The sequence below is a fragment of the Vipera berus genome, assembly GCF_964194415.1.
Source record: "Vipera berus genome assembly, chromosome: 1".
NCBI classification, from domain to species: Eukaryota; Metazoa; Chordata; class Lepidosauria; order Squamata; family Viperidae; genus Vipera; species Vipera berus.
The window spans coordinates 239218483-239241523 of NC_138202.1; the positions used below are offsets into that span (position 1 = coordinate 239218483).

Consider the following 23041-nt stretch of genomic DNA (forward strand, 5'->3'; position numbering starts at 1 on the left):
AGGTTTGGAACCAGAGTATCGGTAAGGCTACCTTCTTTGTTATAAATTTGAGTATAACACCAAAAAAAATGCCATTTCAGAAGAAGCACTCCCTACATATTTTTGAACCTGCAATAAAAGGTTCCGTAGCACTGAAATGTTCATATTATATGTGATTGCTGAATTCTCTTTTATATCGTTTGGGATTTTGCTTCTTTAGTTTTATGACTTAATTACAATATTTTTAGTTTAAATCACCATAACTACCTGTCCAGTTATATGATCAATAAGTAAGTCTGTTAAAGGAAGTCAAGTTTTCCACGATTGGTATTAAGAAAACAAAATGTCTTCGAGCGTTTGCTAAAAAGCTCTTCCTGAAAAGTTAAAGTTACACTTAATATATGTGATGGACAGATCTAGAAACATTAGCTAATGTTCAGGAAATGTTATCTTTAAGAAAGGAGAATAAAGTAACCTCAGGAGTTATAAATGATTTTACATGCAAACAACCTAGAGTAGGGGTTCCTAAACTTTGGCAATACACCTTCCTGTAGTGTAATTTTAATCTATACACCTCCCCTAAAAATCCCAACACCAAAATGAATAATGAAAACAATATAACAAAACTTTATTTTAATAAAGACATATAAAATAAACATCTCCACACCTCCCTGGACTCTATGCAGCTCCCAAAGCCATATCTCAGTTTGGGAAACCCCTATCTACCATATCAGAACTCAATGAATAGTTATGCCCAGTTCTGAATCCAGTTCATAACATAATGTAAATGGTACTGAAATTTCATTTTTCATTCAAAATTTATATTTAGATGTTGCTTTATTTCACTGTGTAAGTCCAAAATAAACAATTATCTTTACAATTAACTACCGAATGTTAATTGATAACTGCATATATCAACTGCAAATTATTAGGTTTTTGCAGACAAAACAGCACTTTATGTTCAAAAGAACACACTAAGCTTTGAGAATTACATATGTGTTATAATGGCCATAAAGTAAGTCTTTGATTTAATTGATTAATGGAGGGAAGATGTTTAATTAGAGTCAAATATATAAACTCTGAATGTTATTTTTCAAGCCTATCTATCCCTCTGAAGCATATTCCTTTTACCCTGTCCTGCAGTCCATATTTATAACACACAAAATCCACCAATGTTTTCTGTTGTTGTATTCAGAGAACAGGATGTCACAGCCAGATGCTCTAATAGATCTAAACCATACATATCACTGCAGCAAATGGGGAAAGAGGCATTACACTGCCTTGCCTAAATAGCAATGTGATATTGGCAAACCAGAGAAAACTGTGTTTATTATTTATTATTTGTTTGGAAGATTTATCAATTGGGCTTCCTGTCTGATACTTTTGAGGACTTTATGTATTATATCTGCAGTCCATTAATCCAATGTATGCTGACTAAAGGGTTTACTGTAATTTAAAATGAATTACAATATCATTCTTACCTCTGAGGAACTGCTTCCATTTTCAATGTCTTCATTTGGCCTGACAGTTTCCTCTAAGGCATATCTGGTTCGATAGTTATGTTGGTTGGCCTGTTGTTTTTTTGAATCCCCAACATCCAATACATGATCATGTGAATGGTTCTAGAAATACATAAACTGACCATTAATCAGGATCATGAAAAAACTGTGAAACAGTACAAAGGCATAGCTTACCAGTGGAGATAAAAAGGCTTTAGATAAAGTCTGTTCTCCCTTATACAGTCTGACATTAATATTACAGGCCCCTGATTAGAATTCATTAAACAACCCCCAAAAGACCAAAAATCCAAGTATAACATTAAATAAATATCTGTGAAAACATGGACCTTGTAGTGGGATAATTCCTTGTACTAGTGCTATGATTGTAGAAATTTTTACAACTTTCTATTGTCTCAAATAGTTTATCCATTTCTTAAACTGTCACTATGAATAAATATGAAAATGATACTGCAGGTAATTGAAGGACTTTTTCTCCAACCTGACAACAAAGATGTTTAAATCCTAAAGAGCTATTCAGGGCCTTTCAACATTTTTCAGTCTGAAGAACTTGTTAATTAAAAAAAAGAAAATTCCCGGAACTCCTGAGCAAACAGAAAAGTCCTAATGCTAGAAAACTATATTCAACTGAACTTTTTTCTTCTTTTTGCCCTTGTTCATTTAGGGAATCTCATCAAATTCTTATGGAATTTAGGTTCTGTGGCTTACAATTTGAAAACCCCCAACATCCATTAGCTAACTAGGTTTTCACATAGGGCAAGAAACCCTGCTATACTAAACACCACTATTATAGATAGTTCTCTCATTTGTTCAGTCATCATTTTGAGGGTCCTGAATTACAAGTGGTCCTCACAGTAATGGCTGTTGCATGCATTTACAAGCAGTGTGTGCTTCAACCTACCCACCCCACAACTTTGCCTTTTGGCCACCACTTGCACTGCCATCCTGCCTCCTCCATAACTAGTTCAGGTGAACTACCTTTGGCAGACAAGGCTGTTACCTTGCCACGCTTGCCATGTGCATCCTGGGGCCTGCCTGCACCTGGAGGAGGAAGCAGGAGGAAGCAGACAGTGAAGGTTGGTGAGCTGCAGCTGAGGGCAGCCAAAAGGCAGAGGGGTGGGCGTTGGGGGAATAAGCCAGTGAGAAGAGTTGAAGCAGAGGTGAGCACAGAGCCTCATCTGCTGAAGGTTGCTTGCTGGGCTCAACTGGGGAGGTAGCAGGACTGAGCCAGCAATTTGTGCAGAGCAGGAGTAGTATAAGGTCAAAGCTAGGCATGTCCAGCCTATTTCCTTTCCAGTTTATGATACAGGTAATCCTCGATTTATAACCAATCATTTAGTGATTGTTCAAAGACACAATGGCACTGAAAAAAGTTACTTTTGACTGTTTTTCACACTTACAACCACTGCAGCATCCTTATAATCACATGATTAAAATTCAGATGCTTGGCAACTGACTCCTTTATATGACAGTTGCAGTATCCTGGGGTCATATGATCACCTTTTGCAGCCTTCTGACAAGCAAAGTCAATGTGGAAGCCAGATTCACTGACTTATTGATAGCAGTGATTCACTTAACAACTGTGGCAAGAAAAATGGGGCAAAACTCACTTAAAGCCTGTCTTGCTTAGCATCAGAAATTTTGGCTCAATTGTGGTCGTAAGGACTACCTGTACTCTACATTTTTTGTCAAGAGGGCACTGCTTACTTTGGGCAAAGATGATATCTTATTTTCTCTAGGAACATGGCTTATAATGTGCTTTCTCCTCTCTTCTGCTCTGTATGTTCTTATTTCTTCTTCTCCCTTTGCTGTTCGCCATTCTTCTTGCCTACTGCAGGACAGAAATTCAAGCATTAAAGTTAACTTCAATGTAGTAGAATTACATGCATTATTTCAATTTTTGTGGCAGGAGCCACACATTTGCATCCCAATCTCTTTGAAACTATACAGCTTCATAATAATAAGTCCTACAGCACCCAATAAAAAAGTCAATAACTCAGGACTTCCGGTTTTGCTTGGTAGCAACTGGTTACGGGCTTGTCGATTCTCCGCACCCCCGTGGCTAATTTTGCCCTGCCAGGGAATCCTAAATGGGTCAAAGTCGCCCTAGACAGGCAACGAAGAAAGAAGGTTACTCCAGCGATTGTGGAACGGCGGCGGCCATTCCATTCGACTTGGGGAAAGCCTTCTAACCTGACAGGAAAAAGGTTGGCCGTATTGCATTGACCAGCCCAAGCTACTAGCAACTGAAATCCAAAAGCACTAACTAGCACAACTGTAAACAGCTTGAAACTGGGTGATGAATTCGATCTTCTTTTTCTATTTTACATTTAATTTCCTGGAAAAGATCCCCAAGAAGCAAAATACCTCCGAAAAGGAAGGAAGGGGATTTCTGCCCCACCCTTATACTAACGGAAACGGCGAATTAATATTTTTATGGAGGATCAAAATATATGGAAGTGAAAGATATAAAACCTGAAACTTAAAGCTCAAATATGGATAAATCTAAAATTGTTTGAATGGTTAAGACTCTCATTTTAAAGATAATTGTTCATTTTGGAAATTGAAAAACAAATAGTTGCTGACACCTAGTGGTGGATGAAACTATGACAGCTATGACTTTAATGTAAGACTTGGCAAAAGCTAATGTGTTTGTGACCTTCAAAACTTTAACAACAAAGAATAGCTGTGACAAAAAAAGACAATAATCTGGGCTGTAGACAAAGAGAGAATTATATGTAGAAAGAACATATCAAGAAAACATAAATACTTCACAGGAGGAGATATATAGTATACTGCAACTAATTCAAACAACAATTACTTTAAATCACAAAGAAATCCAAAACTACTTTGAAAATATAAATCAATCTTTTTCCAAGTTAACTCTGCAACCCAAAAATTCCCAGAAAACAACACAGGAGGAGATAAATGGATATAGAATTGAAAATAGAGTCTTAAAGATGGAACTTAACAAAACAAGGAAACATGATTTAATCCTAGTGGGAAAAAATTCATAAGTAGTGGAAAAAACAACTTATCCCTTAAGACTACAAAATAAATCTAAGGACAAGAAAACAGATTGGATAAAATGGACTGTAGAGATGTCAGGAACATAGGAGAGAAAGGAAATGTTAAGAGAAGTGGAGAGAAAGAAAAAGATTTTCAACAAACATGGAAAGGCAGAAGTCCCGTACAAAGACACTTCTCCTGATTTACTTTTTATATCTACAGCAACATTTACGAACATATGGGAAAACGTTTTGTTTCAGCAAAATACATTAAGAAAGACACTGGGCAAAAGAAAAAGACTAAAGTGAAAACTAAGAAAATAGATGATGGGACTTACCAGAGAGAATACTTAAAAAAGAAACATTTGTTTGAATATGGTTAAAGAAATAGAAAAGTTTTGGAATATATATGTCACTCTAAGAGGGAAGAGTTCTCTAAATATAATATTATATGCTTTTTTCCCTTTTTTGTTCTCTTTCTTGATATGAGTAATATAAAAAAGTTTAAAATGACTTAGATAAAGGAAATGTTTTAGATATTTAAATGTGATTGAATTTAACAAAATTATAATGGATAAAAAATGTTTTGAATAAGAATTAAAGTACTAGATGACTAGATGTATTAAATGGAATGTTTAAAGATTAAACATACTTTTAATTATGGTTAAAAATAAGAAATTTAGGAAATAAATATGTATTAGCTTAGGAGGGTTATATATTTTAAGTAATATGTTATTTTTTATGCTTCTTTACTTTTGCTTTTCTTTCCTTTTTATTTATTCCTTAAGAAATGTAAAAGTGTGAGATGGAAATATAGAGTTAAATTTTTAAATGTACTTAATTTTTGAGAAAATCTTAACCAGTAAGAATATCTAGAATTTGGTGAGAGAAACAAATTAAAATAAGGACTGTAACAGGAGCTATGATAAGGCAACCAGAATGATTGGATAGAAAATAGATATTATATTGATGTGATGTGGTTATTATTTTAGGACTATTGGGAAAATATATTTAATTGTTATCTATCAAAACAATAAGAATTGTATTAACTCAAATGTTTGCAAAAGAGGATACTTTGGGAAAAGAGGAAATCAACTAAAACTATCAACTTCTCCTTCGGGAGAAGGACGGTGTAAAAATTAATTATTATTATTATTATTATTATTATTATTATTATTATTATTATTATTATTATTATTATTATTATTATTATTATTATTATTATTATTGTGTGGATTATGGATTATAGAAATCAATTGCTAGATTGTTTTACAAATATAACCCAGACAACACACTGTTCACCAATTATTAAGTGATTTATGTTTTTAAAAATCAATAAAATATATATTAAAAAGTGTCAATAACTCAGCATCTCTTCCCTTATAACCACTGATACGAACTATCCAGTAAGTGAGAAGAACCATTGTAGAACAGTGCCTCTAAATCCCTGATTTCGTAGGTGATCCAAAAGGAAACCATGAATGATGGCATCAAAGGCCAGCTTCAGCAGAACCAGGAGTGTGTACTACATTAATTCAGACCCAACCAACATAGTCAGTATAGTTTCCATCTCAGGCCTAGACAAAAACCCCAAATGAAATTCACAATTCACCTCTTCTACTCTGACATCTTCTCAATAAAGTTTTCTATATAAGAAAGACTGGATACTGAAAGATGACAAATGTGGCTGGATCCAGGGAAGGCCTTTTAAGGAAATAACATACCACTCTCAAATCCAATGGTATCACCTCCTTCAAAAAGGCATTGCCATTCTCGAACAACCATCCACCAACCATCAGGAAAACAGCCCCCTTTATCCATGAGAAAGAAAAGTCAAGTAACCTCAAAAATAAAAAAATGCAGTGTAAAATGGCATGAAATCTACTTGCTCATTTCTTGCTAAGAAGTTGATAGATACTTCAGAAGCCAGCTGATATAATAAAGTAAAAAGTATGAATGCACCACTTCCCTTACTACTTCATCTGAAGCCTAATCTTGGGCTCATGCCCATGCTCACTCAAATGCATTTTTTGCATTTCTCCATCAGTACTCTAGGCCACGGGTCGGCAACCCGCGGCTCCGGAGCCGCATGCGGCTCTTTGAGCCGTCTTCTGCGGCTCCCAGCCGCCCGGTGCGCACGCACCTCTCCAAATGGAGAGTGGCACCGCCCGTTTGGAGAGGTGCGCGCGCACCTCCCCGAATGGGCGGAGGTGCGCACGCACCTCCCCAAACCTTTGGAGAGGTGCGCGCGTACCTCCGCTCGAACGGGCCGCGGCGTCGCTCTTTGAGGAAGCTGCCGCGGCCCGTCTGCAAAGCTGCCGAAAGCGGCAGCTTTGCAGATGGGCCACGGCAGCTTCCTCAAAGAGCGACGCCGCGGCCCGTTCCGAGAGGTGCGCGCGCACCTCTCCGAACGACCGGAGGTGCGTGCACACCTCCCCAAACCTTTGGAGAGGTGCGCGCATACCTCCGGGCGAACGGGCAGCGGTGCCGCTCTTTGAGGAAGCTACCGCGGCCCGTCTGCAAAGCTGCCGAAAGCGGCAGCTTTGCAGATGGGCCGTCGCCGTCGGGCAACCGGGAACCGGTTCCATCTCACTTTTTAAAAAATTGGCAACCGCGTGCGCATGCGCAAAACGTTTTTTGCGCATGCGCGTGCATGGACACACGCACGCGGCTCCCAGTTTTTTTAATTTGTGATGGAACCGGTTCCCGGTGGCTCTTTTGCTTTTTTAGGTTGCCGACCCCTGCTCTAGGCCATTTCTACTCCTGGAGTTCCAAGGAGCCATCCAACATCAGCAAACAGTAAGAAATTATTAAGGAACAATCACATCGACAGGTTACTTCTTGTGGCTAACCAGGCAAATAACATAGGATAAAGCATCCTGTGAAATCTAGTATTAATTTTGTGCTTGTTAAACAGAATGTTTATTAAGACTTAAATTTAAGCCCAGAGAGAAATAAATCAGATACAATTCCAGTATTATGGGTGGATTGGGAAAAAAAATTCTGCCTGGAACAGAGGAGAGCTGTGCTGTGTTGTCCCAACATAAAGAAACCATCACTTTTGTTCATAATGTAAGCTTACAAATATAATGCCATTAGATTCATCTATTACCTAGATACTCCTGCTGATAATTCTGGCACTACAACCCTTCGACTCCATGCTACCAGATCCCGTTCAGTTGCTATTTCACTTCTTGGGGCATTGCTATGCATCTGTCGAACTCCTTCAATTTGCCCACTGCGTCTTAATCCTACATTTGGTGGTGAATGCACTTCTGAGGTAGAGTTTACTAAGCATAAACAGAGACAATAAAACAGAAATGAATATTTTTAAACACTGTATTAAGTAACCAAGAGGAAATTTAAAACTGTTACTAATTACATTGTTTTTGTGAGCAAATGTCTTAATAAACACACATATATTTTATTGCAGAATGATTTAAATGCCATCACTACTAGGTTAAAATACTATTTCCATGATAAAATCAAGTCAATCTACTAGATCGGTGATTTTCAAACTTGGCAACTTTAAGATATGTGGACTTCAGAATTTCCCAGACAGCATGAATTCTGAGAGTTGAAGTTTATAAAACTTAAAATTGCCAAAGTTGAAATATACTATATTAAATTATTCCAGTTAATTAAACAAGGATTTTTTTTTACCTCTGCCAATTCTATTTGTATTACTGTTTCCAACCTCTCCAGACCGACGTTGATCTTGTTCTTGTTGAAGTCTCTGTATCATGCTATCCAAAGGACTAACTTGTTGACTCAAAACTTGATTCAGTCCTATTAAAAGTAGAATTTGGATAATATAAAATATATTTTATACATTTAAAGTGCACATAGTCTATCATAATGCCTAAAGTCTATAAGAGTTCAACTGTTCAATACATTTATTTGGAATGAAAGTTTTTATCGTAATTCATGTAAAATTACACAATCCACATTAATTCAATTCATGCTCCCTAAAATTAACAGCACTGTCTTCAACATTTGAGTTTGTATTTCCTTAAGGTCATGCAAGCTATGCAGGCTGTTTTGTTACATGTTTATCTATATGCAAATAGACCTTTTTTTCTTCGATGTTGGACTGATTCAGTTGAATTCACAAAGGCATAATAAATCTAGATCTGAGTTCCTGATAAAATTTGCAGTGTAATGTGCAATGGTTCAGATCGTCCACCTGTGAATTATCACAAATGAATAAATGACGTGTAATTTCAAATCCTTTATATCTTACATCCAAATTGGCTTTTGGCACTGTTTGAAACTGAAGTTCTACAAAACCTTGTCTCAGGAAGTGGGATATAAGTCTGTAAGTAAAATTACATTCCTTTTCCATCTTTAAGAGATCAATACCAATAGGGAAAATTAAGCTTGTACACATGCCCTTTATCTATTTTAAGAAAAATAATTAATCTCTCAATAAAGTATGCTAATTTATATCATTCAACAGTTCATGATCTAGTGAAAATTGTGGAGAAAGTGTAAAATAGTTATAGGCACAAATCCATTACAAAAATGTTCATTCCTTCATATGTCAAAACGTTAATTAATCATGTACTTGTTATTTACACACTGGAGAAAATGAACACAATTTCCCCAAAACTACTTCTTTAATACCACTAAATTAATACTTATTAACATTGATTATGTTAATTTTCTCTTTCATAAACACTAGAGAAGAGATTATGAATAAGAAACTTGCCATTTCTTTCAATGGCCCATTTAGAAATACAAAGGCGGCTGGTGAGAAGGTAACCGTGTTTCTTATGTCTCAGCATTTGGTCATGCTACCCACATGACCGCGGACTATGCTGGCTCCTTCAGCTGAGAAACGGAGATGAGCATCACCCCCTAGAGTCAGACACAACTGGACAAGGGAAACATTTACCCTTTGCCTTTATTCTTATGCCTCTGGAACCGAAGCTGGTAAGAATGCTAAAAAGCCCCCCTCAAAAATCTTAGAAAACAGTCAGGTACTGTACAAAGTTAGAAGTTGTACGTACCTGAGGAAGTTACCCCCATCTGAGGTATAAGCTGTTCCTCTCTACAGTTTTCCCGTCCTGGAACTAATCTCTGAAATCTTGATGGGTGAGGGTTACCATCAACGTCAACCAAAAATGGAGGTGGCATGAGATGTGGTGCCTGTTGCGTCTGCTCATCCAGTACAAAATTATTGGCATCACGAATCAGAGGCCGATAATCACTGTGAAAGAACATCTGATCTGCTATCTGTAAATTTTAAAAAATAGAATTATAGACTATATATAATTGAAAGTTTAGCAATGTATATTTGCGAATCAACATTAAAATAGTTACATATTGCTAAAGTGACCTTTTCTAGATAACTTTCTTTTGTAAAAATCAAATCTAGATAAAATTTAAGAAGTGATTGAATAAAGACTGCCATCAGTTCAAAAAACTGCTAATTATAGAATAGCAGCTGAATTAATTACACAGTTCTTTTAGAAAATAGTTTTAAAGTTGCAATTATGTATTTGAGAGCCATGGTTCACGAAGACAATGAGAAATGCTTCTGCACATAAATACTTACTAATTCTCCATAAAGATATAGACTTGGTTAGTAGAAAAAATTCTTCCTAGTGAGGTCCTTTTTCACATCTTTCTTAGTATCTTAATTATTTTATAATGGAATGATATATCTAACATTAAAAACAGTACATTAAAAAAATTCTACCAAGAAAAATATAGCCGAATGATATAAGTGATATAATAGATCTTACACCTAATACTGTAGATGAATTATAATTACTTATCATTTTTTCAAAGTTTCAATATAAATGCAGGTAAAACTAGCTCTTTAAAAATGTTTTGTAATTCAGAGTTGGCATATTTAAACAATAATCAAAGTTTTTAAATTTTGGTTAGTGTTATTACATTAGCATTAGTTATCCTAAGAAATTAAATGGGTAGCCAATGAAAGAAATTCAAGCTATTATGTTTTCCATAGTTGCAGATTTTTTGAGCAAAATCGAGTTTCTAAATTATTGTTTTAACTTTTACAAATCTAGACATTTTGAATTAACTATGTCATTAAAAAGAAATCAATAAAAGTTCAGTTTCCAAGATAGGGGGAAAATATTTTATATACAAGGATGTGATCTTTTTATAACAAAGGTTAAAAACAGTTAGAAATTTTTGAAATCCTCTGTGCATAACACATTCAGGCAATTCTTCATAAACTGAGGGCAGAAGAGAGGTCCTGATTAATTCTTGATTCTTTTTGGAATCAAGTTGGAAGGATTTTATACTTGGGGACTTATTTGCATGTTTACATATTTTTGCTCCTTTCAAGAAGCTGAGAATCCAGAGTGTCAGTCAGACTGGAGGTCAGAGAATGTTTGATTTAGAATTGGAACCTGATTCTTCCAATCATCTTATTTCTGCACTAGAAGATCGATCAATTTGTGAAAATATTTAAAATTCTTTTTATTTTTGAAACTGTCCTAAAATATCGTTAGTAATTCTTTTTTTTTATAGTTTGAAGGTACTAAGGCAGTCCTTGACTTATGACCATTTATTTAGCATTCAAAATTATGACAGCACTGAAAAAAAACACTTATTCCCCCTGCCTTAAAGTTATAATCATTGCAACGTCCATGCAGTTATGTGATCAAAATTCCAGTGCTTGGCAGCTTGGTAAACCTATGACCGCAGGGGCACTGGAATTCCCACCACCCACCTATCTCCCCCTGATCAATGTTTTTTTGGCTGCCTTGCACAGTGGGAGTCGGCAGTGGCAGCACTGGGGCTGAAATAGAGGCCTGGGATGATGACAAGCTGGTTGAGACTGCTGAAGGCCATGGGACTCTATTTCAGGTCTGGTCTGGGTGCTGCCACTGGTGAGTGCTACTGTGCTGGTCATTCAGAAAGGGGGAGAGAAATGGAGAGTTGTAGGATCCCTGAAGTCGTAAATGCTGCTGGACTGAGTGGGCAGCTGTGATTTCCTGGGGAACAGCAGCTTTGGGTTGGGCTGGAGCAGCTGAGGGTCCCTGGGGAACACTAAAGCCCCCCAATTTACAATCTGGAAACCCCTATGCTTCTTATGTGGGACTCTTGGTGTTTAAAGACCTGTAATTTTGCTTTAAGACAGCAGTCAGGAGTGCTGGAATTTTGATTGCTAAGCAATGCAGTCATCAGACATCTCACTTTATGATCCCTTTACTTAGTAACCAAAATTCTGCTCTCAATTGTGGTTATAAATTGAGGAGCCTCTGTATCTTTGCAAAAGATAAGCTATCTCAAAACTTCTCACCTGATCCAAAAACTTCCCAATTTTGCTCTGAGCCAGGATAGTTTTTAAAGCAACCTCAGAAATGGAAAAATGTATTTATTATCAGAGCCAGTTTGGTCTAGTGGTTGAAGCACCAGGATATAAAGCAGGAGACTGTGAGTTCAAGTCCTGCCTTAGCCATTAAAGCCAGCTAGGTGACTTTGGGCCAGTAACTCTCTTTCAACCCAATTCATAAGATTGTTGTTGTAAGGAATATATGAGGAGAAAAGGGTATTGGATACAGTGGGGGGGGGGAATGATTTGATCCCCTGCTGATTTTGTACATTTGCCCACTGATAAAGAAATGACCAGTCTATAATTTTAATGATAGGTTTATTTTAACAGTGAGAGACAGAATAACAACAAAAAATCCAGAAAAACGCATTTAAAAAAAGATATAAATTGATTTGCATTTTAATGAGTGAAATAAGTATTTGATCCCCTATCAATCAGCAACATTTCTGGCTCCCAGGTGTCTTTTATACAGGTAACAAGCACTCTACTGCTCCTAATCTCACCTCTTTACCTATATAAAAGATACCTGGGAGCCAGAAATGTTGCTGATTGATAGGGGATCAAATACTTATTTCACTCATTAAAATGCAAATCAATTTATATCTTTTTAAAAATGCGTTTTTCTGGATTTTTTGTTGTTATTCTGTCTCTCACTGTTAAAATAAACCTACCATTAAAATTACAGACTGGTCATTTCTTTGTCAGTGGGCAAATGAACCCACAGGTACCATTCCTGCGTTTGAAGATCAGAGAGAAATTTTTCTTTTCTTTTCTATACTTAAGAGCCTTTGAGGGGTCCAATCAATGAAATAGAAAAGAGAATGATTGTAAACACTTGGGTAGGGTGAAATATGCCTGAATTTAGAGCTTTACTATGTGAAACAATTTTCACATAGTTCACTTGAGATGATGAAATAGGTTTAAAATGTACCCTGAATAGTTCTGAAATTGGAATAGGTAATTCCTGCACTTCCATATATTTTGGACTACAATTTACCAAATTCCTAGACTTCAGCCAAACTGGTTGAAATTAATTAGAATTTTATTCTCAAACATTTGAAAGAGATTAAGTTGCCATCTCCAGCCTAGGACATAGAATCTTTCTAAAAGCAATGACTAAGTACTCCTGTAATGCTAGATTAAATCTAATACTTATTATTCAATATTATATAACAAAAGAATCTTGAGATGTCAGATGGAACTTCAGAAGCATATTTCATTATAAAAGAAAAAAACTAAGATTTAATTTGTAATGGAACATAATCTGAATGTAACTTTCACTCATATTGGAAATCATTTGGTTAGAACTAGCTTGTATCTCTTATGCAAAAATTACAAATTAAGCAGTTTCTTGTACAATACCTTATCATATTTGCTACTGGAACCAAACCCAAATATTAAAAGGTGTCCATGGGAATCTGTACATGCAAAATGCTGGCCATCAGGAGAGCACTTGCAGTCAAACACAGCCCCATGTCCTTGTCCTTCAATCTGAAATACAGCAGCACACTAATTAGTACTAAATACCAGAAATCTATCCCATTTTCAAGATATGACACAACCTATTAAAAAGAAAAAAATCTATTAAATAGAAACAATCAATATATCATTCATTTTTATTTGTAAATAAAATCAAGTTCCCAGAATCAGGAAACTATGTTTATATTTGATTATGTTTTTGATAGTATAAAAAACCTGAAAATTAATTAAAATTAACTATAAAGAACACTCATCAAATTAATTTTTGACCAAACATACCTCACTAAACTTATTTCAAAGTAAACATGTTTATAATCAGGCTGTTTAATTCATTATTAAAATAAGAAGCTGTAAAAGGGGGAGGGGGATCCATCCTTGGTTAATAGAACTTGGAATGGGACAATTTGCTGCAGGGCAACGCGCCATAGCCAACTTGCCACAGGATAACTCAGCGTGATGTTATCTGCCACTGTTTCTTTGATATTATTTTCATTTCTGTCAATGGAAATAATGTTGAAGTAAAAGTGGTGGATAACAGTTATTCTGTGTAGAATTGTCCCTGGCAGGTTATCCCACAGCAAGTTGGCCGGAACGAGTTGTTTCACAGTGAGTTGTAGCCATGGCGAAAGGCGCAGTGAGTTATCCTAGACCACAGGTCTGCAACCCGCGGCTCCAGAGCCGCATGTGGCTCTTTCAGCCGTCTCCTGTGGCTCCTAGTCCTCTGCCATGTGCAGTCCAAAAAAAAAAAAAGTGGAACTAAAAAAGTTCAACCAATCAATTCAAATATGTAGGGTAGGTGCATATCTCGCCTTGGCTCCACTCTTCAGTCAAACCCTGTTCTGCGCATGCACGCGCATGTGCACACATTTTTTGCGGCTCCCAGTTTTTCCTTTTGTGAGGGAACCGGTTCCGAGTGGCTCTTTCACTGTTTCAGGTTGCTGACCCCTGTCCTAGACCTAGCAGAATAGTTGCCTATTTCTTATTTTGCTTTTGTATACCTGTATGAAAACTCTATCCAGATTTCAATTATTAATAACAATTTGCCTTTCTGGTAAAAACAAACAAACATGGAATTCTGTATAATTTATACCTGCCCAATGTTTCCAACTGCAATTAGATGGCATGTACATAGTTGGACTAGTTGTTTATTCAGTTTAACACAAGTTCTATATTTGACTGCTTGCAACTCATCTAAAGAACTCCAAATATTTTAAAAAGAATTTTACCTGATACTTATTTTCTGTTTTCCACTTCCATTAATCCAGAACAAATGGGTTTTTGTTTTTCCCTGTAACCTGTCAATCAAGCACAGGTGACCAATCACCACTCTGAACTTTCATAGCCTACTAATATTCCTAGTTGCCGATAATTTTGGTAGCAGTAAGCAAACATCTGTTCCTCCTATCTATGGAAAAGCTATGATGCAGAAATGCAGGTAAAGTGAATAAACTTTCCCTTCTATAAATCTAACTGAGCATTAAAATCCCAGGGGGAAAAAATAAGGAATCCTTTGTTTTACTATAGAGTTAAGGTCCTGACAAAATAAAGTGTACTAGGTTATATATTATGTCTGATGTGCATAGTCTACTAAAACCTCATGTTCTTAATATTAGATTATTTCTGAATATATAGAAGTTTGCAATAAAGTTAGGTGTGCTTCAAAGTAACAAAGATGTATTACTTCACCATATTTCTACTTGTATCAAATGGAACTGAGTTCCAAGTAATACAGTATGGATTTAGAAAAAGTTCCTATTCACTATTCTTTGCAAAGCTTGTCCATGTAATTTGTAAGGTTTGTCCATGTAGTTCCCAGTTGTGTCATGCTATGATTCAGAGACAAAAAAAATTCCCTAATATGAAGAAAAGGGCATATTTGGGTTGTTTTTTTCTTGTGTATCAGAAGTTCTTTAAAAAAAACCTTAAAATTGTAGCATTCTTTGCCTATAAAAATGTTGCTGATGGTCATATATGCTTTCTTATGCAGCATCTTATGAAATGCAATTAGTTTCCTACTTTTAAATAATTTGGAGGACATGCATTACCTTATTTCAATATAGCTTCAACAAATCAATAGAATCAGAATATTTTGTTTTCTCTCATTATCTCTCTATAACAAAAGACAGGAACTGAACTGTGTTAGTTTTGTTGCTGTACACATATTTGTATAAAGGCTGTATGTGTTTTTTTGCCTATTTTGGAGTTGCAAAAAACTCATAGAAAAGTATTTCTGCAAAAAAAGTTAAAAGACCAGCTGGATCACATTATATTACTCTAATCTATAATGTGAAATTTTAAAATTATACCAAGCACCAAAATTTCAGTCCAATCTTTCACATAATTTACAACTTTGTATTGAAAACTACAGTGGATATAAAAAGTCTATACACCCCTATTAAAATGCCAGATTTTTGAGATGTAAAAAAATCAGACCACGATAAATCACTTCAGACTTTTTTCCACTGTTAATATAACATATAGGCCATATAATTCAACTGCAAAACAAACAAATATTTTAGGGGGGTAAATAGCAATAAAAGTGTACAACAATGTTGCATAAGTGTTCATAAAGGTAAGATAAAGGTTCCCCCGCACATGTGTGCTAGTCGTTTCCGACTCTAGGGGCCGGTGCTCATGTCCGTTTCAAAGCCGAAGAGCCAGCGCTTGTCCGAGGACGTCTCCGTGGTCATGTGGCCGGCACTAGACGCCAAAGGTGCACGGAACGCTGTTACCTTCCCACCGTAGTGGTCCCTATTTTTCTACTTGCATTTTTACATGCTTTCGAACTGCTAGGTTGGCAGAAGCTGGGACGAGTAACAGGCGCTCACTCTGTTACGTGGCACTCGGGATTCAACCCGCCAAACTGCCGACCTTCTGACCGACAAGCTCAGCGTCCTAACCCACACCCTCTTACAATTAGGGACGTGGCTGTGTTCAGAATTAACCAATCACATTCAAACTGATGGTAAATAGTCAGTATACATCTGCCATCAATTAAACTGATTCTGATCACTCATAAAAGTTCAACTGTTGTAGTAGGTTTTTTTCTAACATTTACTCAGTTGCCTTTTACAGCAAAAGCCATGATATGCAAACAGTTTACAAATCATCAAAGAGCTCTCATTGTTGGAAAGTATCAGTCAGAAGGATACAAAAATTTTTTCCAACACATTTGATATACCATATGTCAAGCTTCCAACAGACAAACTCCTCAAAGAACTCTGAGGCATTGATTAGCTTAAAAGTCTTTAATAGAGCTACATAACATCGGCAATACTTGGTTAAAGCCAAAATCTGGGTTCCCCTCCTGAGCACAATATTAAAGCATAGTTCCCTCCTTTAGTTAACTGTCATAAATCACATTCTCCAATTAGTTTGAAAGATAAGTTTTCCCTCCTTAGCTTAACCCGCCAATTCTTATTGCCTCTTATTACGTACAACCTTGAAAGTGCTCTGCTGCTGTTATTGTCTAACTAATCCTCCATACATATTCTTCCTTCCCCCTCCCATCTTCATCTAACTCTAAAAGTGATACACAAGTAGAAATATAAAATAGCTGCTTCATCTTTTGTCAAAGCAAGAACATCCAATGTTAGCAGCATTGACACCATGTTTCCCTGAAAATATGACCTACCTTGAAAATAAACCCTAGCTTGATTTTACATGTGCGCCTAATATAAGCCCTACCCTCAAAATAAGCCCTAGTTAAAAGCTTGTGCAGCTGGCCGCCTGCCCATTCCATCTGGTTGTTTGTGGTGCCACGTGGGCTCCTGCTGGATGAGGTTGTTGGCGTTGCCACCGCAAGGTGAGACAGTGGAAAAAATAAGACATCCCTGAAAATAAGATCTAATGCCTCTTTTGGAAGGAAAAAAATATATAAGTGGGTCTGATTTGGGGGAAAACACGGTACCATGGAACAAAGTGAAGACAGTCATCAACAAGTAGAGAAAATGTGGCACAACAGTGACATTACCAAGAACAAGATGTCCCTCCAAAATTGATTGGAAAAAAAATAAGAAAAAACTGGTTCAAGAGGCTACCAAGAGACCTACAGCAACATTGCAGCAGCTGCAGGAATTTCTGGCAAGTACTGACAACAATCTCCCATATTCTTCTTATGTCTGGGCTGTACGGTAGGGTAGCAAGATGAAAGTATTTTCTTACAAAGGAAAACATCCAAGCCTGATTACATTTTGCAAAAACCTACATCAAGTCTGACAAAAACAAGTGAGAAAATGTGTTATGGTCTGATAAGACCAAGGTTGAACTTTTTGGCCATAATTCCAAAAGGATGCTTGGCATAGTAACCAACACTGCACCTCACCAAAAGTACACCATACCAACAGTGATGCATGGTGGTGGCAATATATTTTGGGGCTGCTTTTCTCCACTGGAATTGGAGAAAATTGGTGGAAGGAGTTATGAACGGTTCCAAATATTAGTCAATTTGAACACAAAACATCTAGGCCTCTGCTAAAATGCTGAAGAGGAATTTCAACCCTCAACACAACAACCAAAGCATACCTCCAAATCTACAAAGAATGGCTTCACCAAAAGAAGATCAAAGTTTTAGAATGGCTCAGTCAAATCTCAGACCTGAATTCAATTGAAAATCTGTGGGGTGACCTGAAGAGGGCTGTGCAGATGTTCTCACAATGTAACATGTAGTACTTTTGCAAGAAAGAGTGGACAAAGATTCCCAAGGCTATATGTGGAATGCTGATAGGCTCCTACCCCTGAACACTGGATGCTGTCATAAAATCAAAAGGTGCTTCAACAAAGTATTAATTTAAGGATGTGCACACTTGTGCAAACAAGTTATTGTACAATTTTTTGCTATTGTTCTCCTTAAAGGATTTCAATTATTCGATTGAATTGTGAAGCTTCAATGTTATGTTAAAGGAAGAAAAATTCTGAAGTTTTTTTTTTTTACATCTCAAAAACCTGGCATTTTAACACAGATGTGAAGACTTTTTATATCCATTATAACTCGCATATAGTATATGAAACAGAGATGCAGAAAAATAAGGGAAGTTTAGGGCCTTTCCCCTCATCCCTTAAAATTATATGCACCCAGACATTTCTTGGATGAAAAAAAATATATAAATAAAACTGGCTAACTTTTTTTGAAAACCCTAAAATGCAATTTTCAGTATCCTCTAGATTTAAAAAGTTATAATGTAAGAAATTGTCTTCTATCAAATTCATTACTTCATTATATCTGAATTGATTGGTGAATAAAGTTCAGGAAGAGCAGCTTTTCAGTAATAGTACACTGTTTACGGAGAAACCTTAGAAAGATTCTTAGTCATGAAAATAGATTTTTTATTTTTAGAAAATAAAATTGAGATATCAACAAGCTCCTTCTCTTCTACAACGATCCGTGAAACAAGAAAATTCTTGTTTCATTCTCATATTCACACAAAAGAAGAAAAGAGGTCTACATGCAGGAAACTTACTCGTGTCTCATAAGATTGACTGGATTCCACATACTTAGACCTAAACTATTTTTTTACTTTATACTACTTTTTCTAAAAAAGTAGTGACTTACTACACTAAAATTTAAGAAACTTTAAATTTTAAAGAAAATTTAATATGATCTAATGAAATAAGTTTATAAATATAGCAGTAGTAAAGAACGCAAGAAATGTTCATATTTTTTAAAATAAAAGCTAGGGCTCATAATAGCAGTAATTTATTGGAAAGCCGTTATTAAAATATAAAGATGTCTCTTAAGCAATATTGCCAACTTGTACTATTCTATTGCCACTAGCATAAGTAAAATGTATAGCTATACATTATAAGGGCAAGATTTTTATGTAGTGGTGTTCTCCAAAACTCTACCTATCTGTATTGACTCTAAGCATCTTGCTATTTCTTAAAACAGTAGATTTTTTCAAGAATCTACTTCTAAAGATACATTTAAAAAACAAGCAAATTTGAATCCAAATGATTTCATGAAACATATTTCTCCTCTATAATACATTTATATTCACAGTGCTGAATTCAAAGAAAAAACCATTAAGAACATTTTTCTATTTCATATTTCAGAGTTCCTATTTTAACTGAGGTGATACTCAGAAGATCCATTTGATTGCTCAGTTTAACAAGTTTAACTTCATATGACATTTGCAATTTGAAGACGATGCATGTTTACTTGGCACATCTGGCTGACTTTACAGCTTGAAAGATAAAACTGGGTCAGGCCTGGTTAGAGCCAGAGCAATGTAAGCAGTATCACACTGCAAGCTAACTTTCTATTTGTGTTGTGTGGACATATGTTCAAAAGGGTGGTGCTTGCAGAACTGTTTTTGTCATTCTCATGAAAGCAGCAAGAGCCTACCAACACTACTAATTTAATGGGAGAGACTAACAGATGATGCAGGAGTTGTAAACCAATTTAGGAAGCAAACAAACATCCTGGAAAGAAAGTAGCAGAAACCACATCCATACTGTTGCCAAGAAAGCCATATGATTATAACCAATGAGGCACTGGGATACAAGCTTTTCATTAGGATATCCTTACTGTAAATATATTTAATGCAACAGGCCTTCCCTTCATGTGGAAATTAAATAGGAGTACAGCCTTAAGGTCAAGCGATGTCTTACAAGCTTCCTTATTAATGTGCTAATAGTACTAATTAGCAATCAAAATGTTGAATAGTTCATGTCTAAAGGAAGACTTCCCATAAATTGTACTGCTGTTTGCTACATTTAGATCAAATTTATGATAACACCCACAATCTGTAAAAGCAAAATCCTTTGATTAAAAACGTTTTTCTATTTTGCCTCTGTGTGTGTGTGTGTGTGAAGAAAAAAATGAAAAATGCAAACTCTTGTTAATAGCAATGAGATAAGGAGTTACCTTGTGCACCAGAAGCTTCTGCTCAATTTACAAAAACCCATTTGCTCTGATTAATAGATAGTGTACTATCCAAGGACAGTTTAAAATTATAACATTTCAACACTCTTTTAAATATGGAATTCATCAAGATACAAGCAGTGTATGTACAAACTACAAAGGGGAAACATATTTCTGATTCTTTATGTCCCAGGATTAAAACTATTAGAAGTAAAACTGTTCTAGATAAATAGAACATGATTCTTTTGGTCTATTGTATCCCAGCTTAATAAGCCACAGCATGAACTATTTTTTTATGTGCACATTGAACTAATTTGCTTTATTCTTTGAACAAGCAATGGCTAATATAGGAAACCTAAACAATTTATAATATTCTGGTTCCACCTAAACCATGGCTATGAAATTCCAAAGTAGAAGTGTAAAGTCTTTGAATCTAAAGTAAACAAAGACGCTATGGGTCTGGTGTAAGCACTCTCACAGTATCTGTCAACGACCCTTCAAAAGACTGCATATTTCCCTGAACTTATAAAGCCAATGCATGGGCTCAGGAAAATATGTGCTTACTCTGTATCCAATTTCTACACCACCTTTTGTTTTCTTTGGAATATAATGGTGCCAAACCATTCAACTTCCTTAGACAATTGAAGGGCCTGAGTTGTTGTGAAGTGATAAACTGTACTTTTCTGATTATATATTGTAGTTTCCTTTTGCTTATAATTATGGTTAATTATAAACATTGCTGATTGATGTACAACTTGAATGAAGACACTCTATTCAGATCTTCACAGTGAATAAGGGAAACTATGAAGCTCCTCATAGTGATGGGGGAGGGCTTCACAACTTTTTCCACAATTTCTTTCTGAAGGCCCAAGGGATCTTTACATTTGTTCTCATTTAATCCAAGCTATAAACTAGATCTGAACAGTCTGAGGGTTAAATATACATAACAGGATGGGCTGTCACAAAAGTTAAAGTAATATACTATCATCTAAAGCCATTATTCCTCATTTTGCACATTCCAGATATTCAGGAAATTTTGGGAAAGCACAAAATTAGAGGTAGCTTTTCTGAACTACTTGCATATATCTTATTACCCAAGTGATAAAGAGGAGCTCCATCTCAATTTATTAATAATAGTAATCCCATGAATAAAATTTAATTCTGCTCCTCTTTGGAGCTCCTCTTTATCACTTGGGTAATAAGATGTTACTTTTTTACTTGCTTACTATGAATGCTTCAACATTTACCACACAACTCTATCATTTTGTATTAGATTAATAACAGATAGAACAAGCTTTGGTAACATATTAATATAAATAATATATTTACCATATTGAAGTAAGAACGAATTTTTGTTCCCTTTGCCAAATCCCATACTATAACATTTCCATCATGACCAGCAGAGAAGAGAACCCTGGGATCAAAAGGGTGACTTTCAAGTACAAATACTTCATCCTCATGACCCTAGAATAATTTTTTAAAAGTTAGAAATAAAATTTAGTTGAAGACATTGAATCAATTTACTAAAAACAAAAAATATCCATCCATCCAGCCAATCAATCAATCAATCAAAGAAGGGATAATGCAGCACTGAAGAATAGAAGAAAACAATCGTCGGATTTTGCTATTTCCAATATACAAATTTTGATCAACAAAATGCTGTTCAATCCAGCAAGAACTGTAGGAACTTCAGCTTTTGGAACTACTAGAATAAAATTAAAACAGTAGGATTTCTAGTAGAGAATGTTCTTTGAATCCTCAACTATAACCTGGTATTACCCCACTTTGGCTGTCCTACCAGCAGGAATGTCTAAACAAACAGAAGAAATCTATCAATAGTTGAATAACCATGTAAACTACAATCCCTAGACAGTTTCTCTAGTACAAGGACAGAATTTGAAACCAGGCCTCCAGTTTAAGGATTCAAATTCTCATCCCCTGCAAGGCTTCCCAATTCATATAATTATTCCTGCTGCCAAGAACAACCAAAAAGAATCAAATGAGCAGTGTACATTAACATGTTTATTTGACTACAATAAACTAGAATTCGAAAGAATGCTTGTTTATCATTACATGTAAATTAGCTTTTGCCTCCAATATATACAATATCTTAAAATGCATAAACACATACATTAAATTGTTAAGATTATCATATCTGCAAAACTCAAGAATGTATTACGTGTTTTTAAAAAAGATTTTACTGTATATTTTGAAATTTAAATTCTATACTAAGTATATAACCAAAACACCTCAGTTTTAACCAATTATCAATACTGTAGGAAGACAGAGCTATTTCCAGAAAGTAACTGATACTATTGTTTCGTTACCAGTAAAACATGAGTAAGTTGACCAGTGAAGGAATTCCAAACTTTCAAAGTCATGTTATTAACTGCAGTAATAACAGAGTTGTCATGACGGTCCCATGCCACCATAGTGACTTTCAATTTTGTGATTTTGTCTTCTACTCCTTGTAGGGCTTGCCTACAATAAAGAAGTAACAGAACACAGAAACATTATAACAATGAGAAAATTTCCAACATATAGTTAAAGATTATTTTAAAAGTTTTAGTGGATGACTATAGCATGTCTATCAATATTAGGAATGAGATACAATGGACAGGAAAATCACCATAACTATGCAAGTTCCACTAGTTCATGTGGGTCAAAGTGGGAAAGCTGTTTATAGTTTTCTGCTGCCGTGGTTTATGACTTGTAAATAGTGTACCCTGCTACCCAAGAGATTCCAAAAAGAGAATTAAGCAAGGCTAGCACTTTTATTCATTCATAGAGGTACTGTAGAACAATAGGTTCCATGCCTGCCAACAGGCACTACTTTCCCTTCTCAGAGAAGAGCAAGAAATAGTAAAATTCTAATCACACA

At 35.7% G+C, this 23041-nt stretch overlaps 1 protein-coding gene across 1 annotated transcript in view; it reads right to left on the reverse strand.

The window, feature by feature from the left end:
• PHIP (PHIP subunit of CUL4-Ring ligase complex) overlaps window positions 1-23041 on the reverse strand; it is an 87894-nt gene that overhangs the window by 33435 nt on the left and 31418 nt on the right. The window contains exons 14-21 of the mRNA XM_081332563.1: window positions 22488-22641; window positions 21490-21624; window positions 13182-13310; window positions 9517-9742; window positions 8168-8293; window positions 7617-7794; window positions 3204-3327; window positions 1461-1601 (exon numbers count right to left, since the gene is read on the reverse strand). Of these exons, the coding sequence (XP_081188689.1) occupies window positions 1461-1601; window positions 3204-3327; window positions 7617-7794; window positions 8168-8293; window positions 9517-9742; window positions 13182-13310; window positions 21490-21624; window positions 22488-22641 (1213 nt within the window). The remainder of the gene's footprint in view (window positions 1-1460; window positions 1602-3203; window positions 3328-7616; window positions 7795-8167; window positions 8294-9516; window positions 9743-13181; window positions 13311-21489; window positions 21625-22487; window positions 22642-23041) is intronic.